Genomic DNA, 14,943 nt, shown 5'->3' on the forward strand with positions numbered 1-14,943 from the left:
TGTGTTACGAGATCGTGCAAAGCGTGTTCTTCTATTGACAGATTGTTTATCATTTGCCATTGTGTGCAATAATGATTTTAACGTTCCGTATGACAATCTAATTGATCGTCATTTTATTTTTCATCTGTTTTGAATTAAACTTTTGTTTAATTTATGATCTACGGCAGTATTATTATAATTTTCATTATGGTCAAATAATGATTTTATGTGCCGTATGATAATCTGGTCTGTGACCAGTTTATGGTTGAATATGCTTTGCTCTTGTTTTTCATATATTCGACTACATGATGGTCGCAGAAACAAGAGTGGATAAATACCCGGTGACTTCGCAGATCATGGATGATAGTTGCAGTATCAGTCACCGGGTATCGGGCACGATCGCGACCGTACTATGCTAAGTCTCTTAGACAGTCGGTCAACATCAGACCATATGGCGACACCCGTCAGCCGGTCTTTGCCCGATAGCATTGGTCAAGGACATCGACCAATGCCGGACCATTTGGCATCCGCCATACGGTCATTATCCGGTGACAACACTGGTCATGATATGACCGGTACGTCACCGGGGACGTTGATCACGGACCATTGATCGACGTCTGACCGGCCGGTCATGTCACCGGTCCGGTCCGGTCATTGATCACCGGTCCGGTCACCGGTCATGTCACCGGTCCGGTCATTGATCACCGGTCCGGTCCGGTCATGTCACCGGTCCGGTCACCGGTCATGTCAACGGTCCGGTCACCGGTCATGTCACCGGTCTGGTCACCGGTCCGGTCATTGATCACCGGTCCGGTCCGGTCACCGGTCATGTCACCGGTCCGGTCATGTCACCGGTCCGGTCATGTCAACGGTCCGGTCATGTCAACGGTCCGGTCACCGGTCCGGTCATTGATCACCGCTCCGGTCACCGGTCAACAGTCATCAGTTAGGCCTGCCACCGATAACACCAGTCACCGGTCAAGAAGAAGAACTCGGTCTTCTTCATTGAATTATTCTCCTATTCTTCGTTGAATACATCGTCTTCATCAAGGATTAGACATCGGACACGCTCTTCTTCGTCGAGCAGTTCTCATCGTCGCGGCTCTGGTAAGCGATCACGTCGTCACTCACAGAGACGTTATTCTAGAAGATCTCGGTCTCATCGCAGCCGATCCACATCTCGGCCGATCCAGATCTCGACATCGCAGGAAACGAGGACGTCGTCAACCTTCACGTAGACATCAGCGGACTGCATTGAGCACCACTGGATAGTTATCGAACATACCTCTCCTTCATTGAGCAGTTCTCGGTGTTGATACGCTCGTAAGCGATCATGTCAATGCTCACGGAGACAATATTGTAGAAGACAATATTTCCAGCGTAGCCGAACAATATTTCGGCATCGAAGTTATATGGATGTCGCCACTTCTCACGTAGGCGTTAATGAACCTACTGGTCATATCGACGTTCTCCATTTTATTCCTTTAGGAATATCATGTCTCCATTCCACGTGTGATGGTTCTTCTTATGGCATCCACACATGTTGCAGTCACCAAGCCGTAGTTGTATACGAACACTAGTTCGTTTAACATTCAGGCTTCGGGATAAGCTGTTCTTTTCTCCACTACGACTACAAGGACACTTATGCCTATTAATACTGATAATCTACCGTTGTTTTTCCGGTTAACATTATCAGATGACTTCTTGGATGGTCATTCTTCTGCACCAGATATTTCCATTCTGACGCATTTATATTATACCGGTCCCGATCACCGGACATCGGTCACCATTCATCGGTCATATCACCGATCACTGATCACCGGTCAGCATAAGTGATGTCTCATCGCCATCGGATTGGATTTTTTGGCATGATCTTCTTTTCCGAGCAGTGCTTGACATTGATAACAGACCATATGGATTCCACCATTTTTCGGTCTTTAACTGGTAACGTCACCGGTCATATTATGACTGGTCCGTTCACCGGGCTACAGTTACCGGTCATTGACCGGTCCGGTTCGGTCACCACTTACCAATTACCGGTATTCCACTGTGTTTTCATCAGTCAATTTTTAGTATCACGGGTATCGTCTACATTACATAGTTGTATACCCCTGGCTATGATTGTATTGAATACTATATTTTATGGATTCAACAATCTACATGACTTTTTGTGTTTTTCAATACTGATGTTCTACTGGCGACGGTTACCAAATCATGCTATATCTGTTATTTGTACTTCTATCTCAACAGGCTACATGCAGACTACTGGTCTTGCAGATAGATCGGCTGAAGTGGGCTCGGAGACTAGCATTGAGGTCGAACATTACTATTTGACCTCTATTAATTTATGTTCGAGACCCGAAGGATGAATTGTTTAAAACGCCTTTACCTGTCGGCTACAGACTTTGCAGTCAGTGTCACGGAACAGTTGGGACACATTAATGACGCTAGCAGGATTAGCAAGACGACATTTGTATCGACTTCTGCTTTTCTATTGCTCCTACGGCAGTGCATATTTTCAAGCTACTGGAATCAACAAGAGTTCTGATACATAGGATTGCCTATCAGATTGACCGCATAGCGGCTACAGTCTTGTAGATGGCTTAGGACCTATTGAACTCAGATCTTAGATCCTAGGATCTGGAGGGACCTCATCTTAAAGTTATTCTTCTATTACACTTCTGGCCATAACAGGCCGTCTTCCTATAACTGGTCGTATTCCTTTCGGAATTCGTCCCGGTTAGAAGTCTTGAAGTAAATGGATTAATCAAGTCAGAATTTAAGACTTCCATGCATTCTACCGGCAAGCGTGTACCCGCTTAAGGTTACCCCTAGGGTTTTCACCTTTTTCTGCCAACACACCTCCGATTCTGGAGGTACCACTATCAACTATATTTCCGTACTTCGCAAATCGATGACTTCGCGACCTGTATTATCCATGATTTTAAAGGCGCCTGTTATTGGTTCAAGAAGAGGCTATATTCTGTAGATAGGTCATAAACTTATAAGTGTTAAACACTGTCCTATTCTACCAATTTTCAAGTGTGTTTGGAGTGGGAAAGTTCGGCTTGCCGTGGTTTCTTTGCCCACCCATCCTTGACAAATGGTTCCGGTCACCGGTCGGTATTTACCGGTCCGGTCACCGGTCCTTCTGCTGAGACGTCTTTTCTTACGTCCGTTTCAGCTTTATTTTTAAGATAATTGTATTAATCTCTGGATTATTTAATGACACAGATTTCCATCTTTTTGTCATTATTTACCACTGTTCAGTGGTGTCTAGTCTAGAAGATTATCTTGGCAAGAATATAGTTTATTCTACCACAACCTTCCTTACATCTTATACAGATGTGAGCAGATAAGGTTATGGACGATCACATAGAACAACGTATCTTGATTGTCTCAATTATGTGGTATCCTAACGAATATCACCTGCACATCTACATCTTGAAAAGCGAAAATTCTTTTTAGCTGTTTTTCATTTACAACACATTTTCACGATTCCTTTGTGATGGTTTCAACTATCACACATCGGTCCTGGTTTACTTACAGACACGGAGGTGATCATATTATCACTCCTTGTAACTGGAAATCAGGAACTTATTCGTTCTTTGCAAGAACAACTTTGCAAGAACAACAAATTTTCTCTATCGTCTTTCTCATACCAGTTCGTCTCAACGCCCTGTTGGACGTTTTGTCCTGCAGTTCTTTCTTTCGAATTATTTTTCCGTTGGGTTCAATAATGTAATTGCGCATGCGCGGCAGTGAAGTTGCAGACGAGTTGCATGGTGTACATAGTATATCAAAGAATGTTGTTTATCATCAAACGCTAGTTATTAGCATTATGCGGTCGTATATCGCAGTGTATACCGGTATGCTGAACAACGTCAACAATGCAGTTCACAGAAATCGATCCAGCAGGGTGTGCGATTGTTATACATTCGTCCATTGACATAAACTGGAATATCTTGCCTTCTTGGTGAGTTTTTGCAATAACTGAGTTTTTGCCATAATTTCATGAAATATACTTAATGAACCATGGGATTATGGTTCTACGACCTTTTAAGTCTCCTGTACAATTATTTTCAGGAAACTTCTTCACAGGTCAAATATCATATCTCACTGAGACATATTTTTACTGATCCAAACATGTGCCACTTCATGTCTGGCCATTAATAACTTTTAGTTATCTCTACAGAAGAACGTTTTTCTGTTAGAGTTTCAATCCTTGTTACTTGTGCAAGGATAATTCCATCAGAACTGTATAAAGGTTCTATGGAAATTCATTTTTTTACTGGAAAATTGAGAACATAGTTATTACCTTAATCACTCTGCTAGATACATAGAGGTTTTTCTCATCTTTTTCTTGATGATAAGAAATTTGTTCTTTTCTTCATCAAAGGATAGAGATTATGCTTTCGTATACCTTGTTTTGTGTAAGTCATCGCAACTCTGTGCTGTCTTACCTATTTTGGAACTGATCCAAACTATGGAACGTCAACACTATGTTTTTCGTTCCTTTACCTTTTTAAGCGGTTTTGACTTGTGTAACATGTTGGGATGCTTAATGAGCTCCCTATGAACCTTTTTCATCAGGCTTATTATCAGTTCCAATATAATTTTAAGACGGTTTTCCTTCTTATTATGGCTTTTACCATACGGAGAATTGAAATTCATGCTTTTTCTGTTGAATACGACCAATTCCAGTTGGATCCATTGTCGTTTTCACTTTGTTGTGTCAGCCAGGATTCCTTGCTTAATATCAAGTCCTCTATATGGCTTCTACCTTCAAGTTTCCAAGTTTTCTTAAACTGGTAGTCATGAAGATGAGGATAAACTTCTTTGGGCAATCAGGGCTTTGAAGTTCTATCTCAGCAGTGTTAGTCAGAAGTCCATTCGAGGTTCTCAAAGACACTCTTCATTTCCCCAAAAAAGGGGGGGGAGATGTGTCTGCGGCTTCTATTTCTCGGGGTTAGACCTCGACTAAGGAAAGTTAATCTTATCCTATCTAAGGATTCATTCCTTTTTAGGATCTGACCGCATGAATTAAGAGCTCTGTCTGTTTTGTGGGCATATATTAATCACACCCCACTTTTTGACGTGCTCTAAGCTGTTTACTGGAGGAATCCGACCACCTTGTAATCTTTTTTTTTCTTCGTTTTCTGAAGTGCCAACAATACAATTTGTATACGTTTGGGCTTGTTGTGGTTTCACTAACGGTAGTGTCTTCTTTACGACATAGACATATTACTCTGTCCGAGAAGTCATAATTAATACCGTTTTAACGAAGATTACTTGATATCATTAGCTGATAACCCTGTTTATGGGTTCTACTGTGTTGGGAAAATATATACGAACCTTCCCACCGCAGCTGCAAAATCAGCATACGATAACAGGTCAGTATTTATGACATTAAAACAAATTTTTTAAATAAAATTCATTTTAATTATTAAATACTTACCTGTTATCGGTAATTCCCACCTCCCACCCCGCTATTCGATTAATATTTTTGTATATATATTGAAAGAATATTGAGGGTTGGTTACCGATTTTTGGCTAGGTTGCATTGCACTATGTTTAACCTGGCCTGTATTACGGTATTGAGGTGGCGGATTCCCAGTTAAAATTCCGGATGAGTTATTTCCCCTTGGAAAGTATAAGCATACGATAACAGGTAAGTATTTAATAATTAAAATGAATTTTATTTAAAAAATTTGTTTTTGGGTCACTCAGTCAAAGGTCAAGGTCACTGTGACCTCTAAAAAAAAAAAAAAAACAATTCTGACAAGCTTTCGCAGCCGAGCATGGCACCCGTTATGCGGTGCTCTTGTTAAACATATCTGGTAGTTCTAATCTATTGTGTTATGTTATATATTGCATTAAGTAATAGGCAAATATTGTCTGAGAATAAGAAGATAGCCAGTATACTGTATGCAATGATATTTTATATTAGTAATTAATACTTTTGTTGTGTTTTAGGTGTTTAACAAAGAAGCAGACGGCATAGATTCTGTAACTGGAAATCATGAGAAATTCCTGGCATTGAGTGATCTTGGGGTAAATTAACATTTGAAATATATTAATCACAATTTATTTAAATAAATATAAATAGAAAAAAAAGCCAGATTACACAACTTTTATAGAATGCAGTCAAGAAGTGATCAGTGTTTGAAACATACGAGGATACACAAATGGTTTTATCAAAAGTATGATTGAAGCTTAGTAATTGTTATGACAAGTTTTTAAAAAGGCCCAATGCACTAACAAATAACCTGAAGATTTACATGAGTAGCATGTGCTTTCTGTAAGGGGATGTTGGGGTTTTATGATGGAATAAACATGTTAAGGGCGATTTTATAGATCAGTTGATAGTTTTCCCTGTTCTTATTCTGTTCATTAGAGAGACACCAGTAATGCAACGTACAGCACAATATTTCTTCTACACTTCCTTGTAGTTTTGGATCATTATTTAATTGAAAGTGAAAATGAGCAAATACAAATAAAGAAAATAAAATGGCTACAATCAACCAAGAAGGTCCTTAAACCACGTTTTTATGCCCCCGGTAGAGTGACATATAGCAGTTAAACTGTCCGTCATTCTGACTGTCTGTCAGTCAGTCAGTCTGTCCGTCCGTCCGTCCGGCCGAAAACTTTAACATTGCCCAAAACGTTTGCAATATTGAAGATAGCAACTTGATATTTGGCATGCAGGTGTACCTCATGGAGCTGCACATTTTGATTAGTGAAATGTCAAGGTCATCCTTCAAGGTCAAAGGTCAAATATATGGCTTCAAAGCGGCACAGTAGGGGGCATTATGTTTCTAACAAACACATCTCTTGTTAAATATTTATCTGTATGTGCTATTTTTGAAGTTAATTCTTGTGGCAGTAACAGCCCTTACTTTGATTAAAGTTTCATACACGATAGTGGAATCTTTTTGTTACGTACATACATAATTTACAGTCTGACGTGGGTGGGGTTGCTGCACTGTTCAAGCGCCATGAAGACCTTGAGAGCACACTGCAGGCACAAGACGAGAAACTCAAGGGGCTGGATGAGCTAGCTGACAAACTCATCAAAGATGGACACCCTGATAAGGACCAGTAAGTAGTGCACCATGGCATTGCCAACCATTCTGGAATCAACCTTTGTAGGTTAACATGACTTTGCCTACCAATCTAGAATTGACCTTTGAATGTCACCATGACATTTCTAACCATTCTACCTTTGACTTGTTTAAGTAACTTTGACATTACCTTTCAGCTATTCACCTTTGTAGGTTACCATTGCATTGCAAAACATTCAGGAATAAACCTTTTTAGGTCACCATGACATTGCTTACCATTCTGTCATTGACCTTTATGGGTCACTATAACAATGCTCACCATTTTTTAGCTCACCTGAGCACAATGTGCTCATGGTGAGCTTTCGTGATTGCCTTTTGTCCGTCGTCCGTCCGTCGTGCGTCGTCAACATTTTACCTTGTGAACACTCTAGAGGCCACATTTCTTATCCAATCTTCATGAAACTTGGTCAGAACATTTGCCCCGATGATACCTCGATTGAGTTCGAAACTGGGTCATGCTGGGTCGAAAACTAGGTCACTAGGTAAAAAAATAGAAAAACCTTGTTAACACTGTAGAAGTCACATTTCCCAATCTTCATGTAAATTTTGCCAAAATGTTTGTCTTAATGATATGTTGGTTGAGTTCAAAAATTGTTCCGGTCCGTTGAAAAACATGGCCACCAGGGGGCAGGGCAGTATTCCTAATATGGCTATATAGAAACCTTGTGAACACTCTAGAAGTCACAATTTTTGCCCAATCATCATGAAACTTGGTCAAAACATTGTTTTTATTGATATCTCGGATGAGTTCGAAAATGGTCCAGATCGGTGAAAAAACATGGTCGCCAGGGGCGGGGCAGTTTTCTGTATATGTATTTAGTGAAAACATTTGAACACTCTAGAAGTCACATTTTTGGTCCAATCTTCATGAAATTTAGTCAGAAGATTTGTTTTCTGGATATGACGGTTGAGTTTGAAAATAGTTCAGATTGGTAAAAAAACATGGCTGCTAGGGGGGGGGGGTCTTTTTCCTTATATGTATATAGTAAAAAAGCTTGTGAACACTCTAGAAGTCACATTTTTTGCCTAATCATCATGAAATTTGGTCAAAACTTTGGTTATGTGGATACCTCGGACGAGTTTGAAAATAGTCATGAACATTTGAAAAACATGGCCATAATAACAGAGGATTATTATGTTGATGATTGGTTGGGGATGAAGTGCAACAAACGTATTTTTGCCATCTGAAAACCCTTTATTAAATATTCTCAAAATTTTAAGTAGTAATATTGATTTCACAGAAAATTACTTAGGGGAGAAACAACTGTATATACCGGTAACAGTTTAGAGTCAGGCCCCAAATTCATGTGCTGGCCACTTTTCACACATTTTGTTGCATGTAATTTAGACCTGCCGCAGACCAATGAAATAACCATTAGCCACAGCAGGGACCTCATTATCTCTGACAGGTGCTTGATTTTGTCTGTCTGTCTGTCAGTCAGTCAGTCTGTCCGTCCGTCCGGCCAAAAACTTTAACATTGCCCAAAACGTTTGCAATATTGAAGATAGCAACTTGATATTTGGCATGCAGGTGTACCTCATGGAGCTGCACATTTTGATTAGTGAAATGTCAAGGTCATCCTTCAAGGTCAAAGGTCAAATATATGGCTTCAAAGCGGCACAGTAGGGGGCATTATGTTTCTGACAAACACATCTCTTGTTAAATATTTATCTGTATGTGCTATTTTTGAAGTTAATTCTTGTGGCAGTAACAGCCCTTACTTTGATTATTATGTTGATGATTGGTTGGGGATGAAGTGCAACAAACGTATTTTTGCCATCTGAAAACCCTTTATTAAATATTCTCAAAATTTTAAGTAGTAATATTGATTTCACAGAAAATTACTTAGGGGAGAAACAACTGTATATACCGGTAACAGTTTAGAGTCAGGCCCCAAATTCCTGTGCTGGCCACTTTTCACACATTTTGTTGCATGTAATTTAGACCTGCCGCAGACCATTAGCCACAGCAGGTACCTCATTATCTCTGACAGGTGCTTGATGCCTAACCCCTTGTTTACAGCCCTTTGCAGTGAACAGCATGGAACAGCAATTGCTATACAGTGGTATCAATATAGAGATTAGCACATAAATACATCTGTCTGGCATTTATTTTCGTATAAAAATCAGCATGCTGACTGCATAAAAAGAACAGATTACAACATTGAAGCAAGCTCTTGAAATAGCAAAATTATGTACTTATATATTTTCAAGAAAGGTTTATACAATATATATAAATTTAATGGGCGTGATATTTCATATTTCTTTGCTTTAAGTACAGTGATGCCTGATTGAACTTACTCAATATGGCTATTATTTAACTTATAACTACCACAAAGTCCCAGTGTATATTATGAATATCAAGAAGAAAAAGTAAAGATATGTACGTAAAAATATCTTTTACAGCTTAGTCAACATCTGTTGTCAAAATTCAATTATATTGATCAATAAAAAATAGATTGAAATAATCTCCAACTTTACTGTTGAACATTTATTGACAAAAAACTATCGTGTCTACATGTACACATATCATATCACAGATATACTTTGTTCAAGAATTAAAGAGATAGAGAAAATGTACTTAAAACCTACTATTTGCGATACTTATGATATTAAATGCAGCTTGTATTTGAGAATAAATTTCACAATTAAAATGCATTTTAGTTTTGCATTGGTTGTAAATAAAGAGTAGAAGCGTAGAGGAATTGTTTACAAACAACACTTACAAATGTGAATAATTAACAAAATTAAGTCTTAAATGAAGTATGTAATTTCATTTTAAATCATAAATACAGATTGATTTACAAAAGTCATGTAGGCCTACATGGATGATATGTGAAATACAGTAATATGTGAAAGTCAGAAATACCATTATTCTAATTAATTTTATATACAGACGTACGTCATGTATGATATGTGAAATGCAGTATTACTTGAAAATCAGAGTATCATTGTTCTAAATAACTTTGAATGAAAAAACAGTGAAAACGTATTTTAATAATAGAGCACACTAAGTCTGTAATACCGCCTGTCTGCTCAGAACTCCTCCTCTTTTGAAGATTTTACACTAAATAATCAAACTATAAAGCGCAAGTTAAGTATGTACGCCCATCTGTATGAAGTACTTTTATTATTTTGAACTCCACCTTCCCAGAATAGTTTAGTTCCTTTGGGTCTCAGGTGAGCGCCTTAGGGACCATGGCCCTCATGTTTCACTGACCTTTGTTGGTTACCATGACATTGCCAACCATTCTATCCATTCTATCGTTGACCTTGTTGGTTACATGACATTGCTAACCATTCTGCCTTTGTATGTCATCATTACATTGTTGAGCATTCTGGCATTGACCTGTTTAGGTCATGATGACTTTGCTAAACATTCTGTCACCATGACATTGCCTACCACTCTGTCATTGATCTTTGTTGTTCACCATGAAATTGCTAACCATTCTGCCGTGATTGATTATTGTAGGTCACCATCACATTGTTAAGCATTCTGGAATTGACCTTTGTATGTCCCCATGACATTTCTGACCATTATGTCATTGACCTTTGTGGGTCACTGTGACATTGCTTACCATTCTGGCAGTGTCCTACATTGGTAAAGCGTCTTTTTATGAAGCATGCTGTGGCACTTCTACGATGTTTATGTTGAATTTTCTTGAAATTATTGGGTTAATCATTGATTTTAAAGATTTTTAACCAGGTTTTCCAAAGGAAAAAACTGGTTATTAGATTGGCGAATGCGGGCGGGCTGGCTGGCTGGTGGGCGGGCTGGCTGGCGGGCGGGTGGAACAAGCTTGTCCGGGCCATAACTTTGTCGTTCATTGTGAGATTTTAAAATCATTTGGCACATTTGTTAACCATCATTAGACGGTGTGTCGCGCGAAAACATTACGTCAATATCTCCAAGGTCAAGGTCACACTTTGAGTTCAAAGGTAAAAAATAGCCATAAATGAGCTTGTCTGGGCTATAACTATGTCATTCATTATCAGATTTTAAAATCATTTGGCACATTTGTTCACCATCATGGGACGGTGTGTCGCACGAAAGAATCACGTCAATATCTCCAATGTCAAGGTCGCCACGACTAAAAATAGATTTATTTTAAAACAAACTTACAAAGGGGGTTAATTTTGTTTGTTCATTTCAAAAGTTCAGTTTGAGTTGTCTCCCTTTATCAGATTTTTTTTCACAATGAAAACCTGGTTTTGTGACAATTTTGTCCCTTGTTCTTCATTTTCGTCAGGTTTTTTTGGCTGTATCATTTATGAATATTTTATTAAGTTGCTACACAATAGTTGCATGGTTATAATTGAAACTCACTTAGACAAGCCAATTTATAAAAAAAAAACACACTTTGTTGAATAAAGAAGTGTTAATTTGAAATAATAAGTATTTTACCATGAAAATAGTTTAATAATGACAGATAAATATTGTATTCATTATTGCAAAGACAAAATAAAAGTCATATGTTTGAAGAAAAACATGGTTCATTGTTCCCAAAAATAAAAGTGAAATCATGGCCTGTAGGCTTTAATAAATAGGTGAATTGTATTCTAATTTGCCCACTGCTTTTGTCAGTATTGACCGGCGTCGAAATGAGGTATTGGAACGTAGACAGAAGATTAAGGATCTAGCGGCCGCACGTCATAATGATCTTCTGGGCTCACAGGTGTTCCAGGAGTTCAAACGAGATGCTGCAGAGGTGAGTACACACCTGCAGGGGAATGATGGATACTTAACAGACTCATGGGGTGTATTTATAAATATAAACATGTCAGGCATATGCCTTCATATATTACTTCTCTTCATGTAAATTTCCAGCAAATGTCCTATAGGGCAATCATCCTGCTTAGCTTTATGTCAGCCATGTTCTTAAGGTTGATGTTCTACATAACTTTGCTGGACAAATATCTTCAATTAGCATCTTACAGTAACTGTAAGTATACCCCCACAAACAAAGTTTAGGGGGGTATATAGGAGTGAGCTTGTCTGTCGGTCAGTCCGTAACAAGTGTCTGCTCTCTAATTCAAGTTGTTTTCATCTGATCTTCACCAAACTTGGTCAGATGTTGTATCTAGATGCTGTCTAGGCCAAGTTTGAACATGGGCCATGCCAGATCAAAATCTAGGTCATGGGGTCACTTAGTACGTTTTACACATTCAGCATGGTATCCGCTCTCTAATTCAAGTTGTTTTCATCCGATCTTCACCACACTTGGTCAGAAGTTGTATCTAGATGATGTGTAGGTCAAGTTTGAACACAGGCCATGCTGGGTCAAAAACTAGGTCACGGGGTCACTTAGTGCGTTTTAAACATTGAGCATGGTGTCCACTGTTTTTTGTGAAGACTACATGCAAAATATTCTGTGTCAATGCTGCATGTGGGGGTATTGTTCACGTCTGTGGCAAAGCTCTAGTTTTACTATAATTTTAAGGACTCAACCATCAATTTTGGTTATGAAGTGGTCTATAATGAGTAAAAACATTTAGACTGTGTGTCAGCTAATAGACTGCCTATTTACCAGTTATCTCAGTGAGCTAATTGACTGCCCATTTACAAGTTATCTGAGTCAGCTAATTGACTGCCCATTTACCAGTTATCTAAGTCTGCTAATTGACTGCCTATTTACTAGTTATCTCAGCTAATTGACTGCCCATTTACCAGTTATCTCAGTAAGCTAATTGACTGCTCATTTACCAGTTATCTCAACGAGCTAATTGACTGCCCATTTACAAGTTATCTCAGTCAGCTAATTGACTGCCCATTTACAAGTTATCTCAGTCTGCTAATTGACTGCCTATTTACCAGTTATCTCAGTGAACTAATTGACTGCATATTTACCAGTTATATAAGTCAACTAATTGACTGCCTATTTACCAGTTATCTCAGTCAGCTAATTGACTGCATATTTACCAGTTATTACAGTGAGCTAATTGACTGCCTATTTACAAGTTATCTCAGTGAACTAATTGACTGCATTTTTACCAGTTATCTCAGTCAGCTAATTGACTGCCTATTTACAAGTTATCTCAGTGAGCTAATTGACTGCATATTTACCAGTTATCGCAGTGAGCTAATAGACTGCATATTTGCCAGTTATCTCAGTGAGCTAATTGACTGCATATTTACCAGTAATCTCAGTCAGCTAATTGACTGCATATTTACCAGTTATCTCAGTCAGCTAATTGACTGCATATTTACCAGTTATCTCAGTGAGCTAATTGACTACCCATTTACCAGTTATCTCAATAGGCTAATTGACCGCCCATTTACCAGTTATCTCAATGAGCTAATTGACTGCCTATTTACAAGTTATCTCAGTGAGCTAATTGACTGCATTTTTACCAGTTATCTCAGTGAGCTAATTGACTCCATATTTACCAGTTATCTCAGTCAGCTAATTGACTGCCTATTTACCAGTAATCTTAGTCAGCTAATTGACTGCATATTTACCAGTTATCTCAAGTCAGCTAATTAACTGCATATTTACCAGTTATCTCAGTGAGCTAATTGACTACCTATTTACCAGTTATCTCAATAGGCTAATTGACCGCCCATTTACCAGTTATCTCAATGAGCTAATTGACTGCCTATTTACAAGTTATCTCAGTGAACTAATTGACTGCATATTTACCAGTTATCTCAGTGGACTAATTGACTGCATATTTACCAGTTATCTCAGTGAGCTAATTGACTGCATATTTACCAGTTATCTCAGTGAGCTAATTGACTGCATATTTACCAGTTATCTCAGTGAGCTAATTGACTACCCATTTACCAGTTATCTCAATAGGCTAATTGACCGCCCATTTACCAGTTATCTCAATGAGCTAATTGACTGCCTATTTACAAGTTATCTCAGTGAGCTAATTGACTGCATTTTTACCAGTTATCTCAGTGAGCTAATTAACTCCATATTTACCAGTTATCTCAGTCAGCTAATTGACTGCCTATTTACCAGTAATCTTAGTCAGCTAATTGACTGCATATTTACCAGTTATCTCAAGTCAGCTAATTAACTGCATATTTACCAGTTATCTCAGTGAGCTAATTGACTACCCATTTACCAGTTATCTCAATAGGCTAATTGACCGCCCATTTACCAGTTATCTCAATGAGCTAATTGACTGCCTATTTACAAGTTATCTCAGTGAACTAATTGACTGCATATTTACCAGTTATCTCAGTGGACTAATTGACTGCATATTTACCAGTTATCTCAGTGAGCTAATTGACTGCATATTTACCAGTTATCTCAGTGAGCTAATTGACTGCATATTTACCAGTTATCTCAGTCAGCGTATTGACTGCATATTTACCAGTTATCTCAGTCTGCTAATTGACTGCCTATTTACCAGTTATCTCAGTCAGCTAATTGACTGCCTATTTACAAGTTTTCTCAGTCAGCTAATTGACTGCCTATTTACAAGTTATCTCAGTGAGCTAATTGACTGCATATTTACCAGTTATCTCAGTCAGCTAATTGACTGCATATTTACCAGTTATTACAGTGAGCTAATTGACTGCCTATTTACAAGTTATCTCAGTGAGCTAATTGACTGCATTTTTACCAGTTATCTCAGTGAGCTAATTGACTGCATATTTACAAGTTATCTCAGTCAGCTAATTGACTGCCTATTTACAAGTTATCTCAGTGAGCTAATTGACTGCATATTTACCAGTTATCTCAGTGAGCTAATAGACTGCATATTTGCCAGTTATCTCAGTGAGCTAATTGACTGCATATTTACCAGTAATCTCAGTCAGCTAATTGACTGCATATTTACCAGTTATCTCAGTCAGCTAATTAACTGCATATTTACCAGTTATCTC

At 38.4% G+C, this 14,943-nt stretch overlaps 1 protein-coding gene across 9 annotated transcripts in view; it reads left to right on the forward strand.

Moving 5' to 3' along the window:
• The window catches only part of LOC127870809 (spectrin beta chain-like), a 238,232-nt gene that overhangs the window by 101,009 nt on the left and 122,280 nt on the right, over positions 1-14,943 (forward strand). For all 9 annotated transcript variants that reach the window (XM_052413328.1, XM_052413321.1, XM_052413325.1 and 6 more), the window contains exons 31-33: positions 5,956-6,033; positions 6,941-7,080; positions 11,689-11,812. In XM_052413328.1, coding sequence (XP_052269288.1) covers positions 5,956-6,033; positions 6,941-7,080; positions 11,689-11,812 — 342 coding nt within the window. The remainder of the gene's footprint in view (positions 1-5,955; positions 6,034-6,940; positions 7,081-11,688; positions 11,813-14,943) is intronic.

Source organism: Dreissena polymorpha, chromosome 3, assembly GCF_020536995.1.
Source record: "Dreissena polymorpha isolate Duluth1 chromosome 3, UMN_Dpol_1.0, whole genome shotgun sequence".
In the NCBI taxonomy this organism is placed as follows: domain Eukaryota; kingdom Metazoa; phylum Mollusca; class Bivalvia; order Myida; family Dreissenidae; genus Dreissena; species Dreissena polymorpha.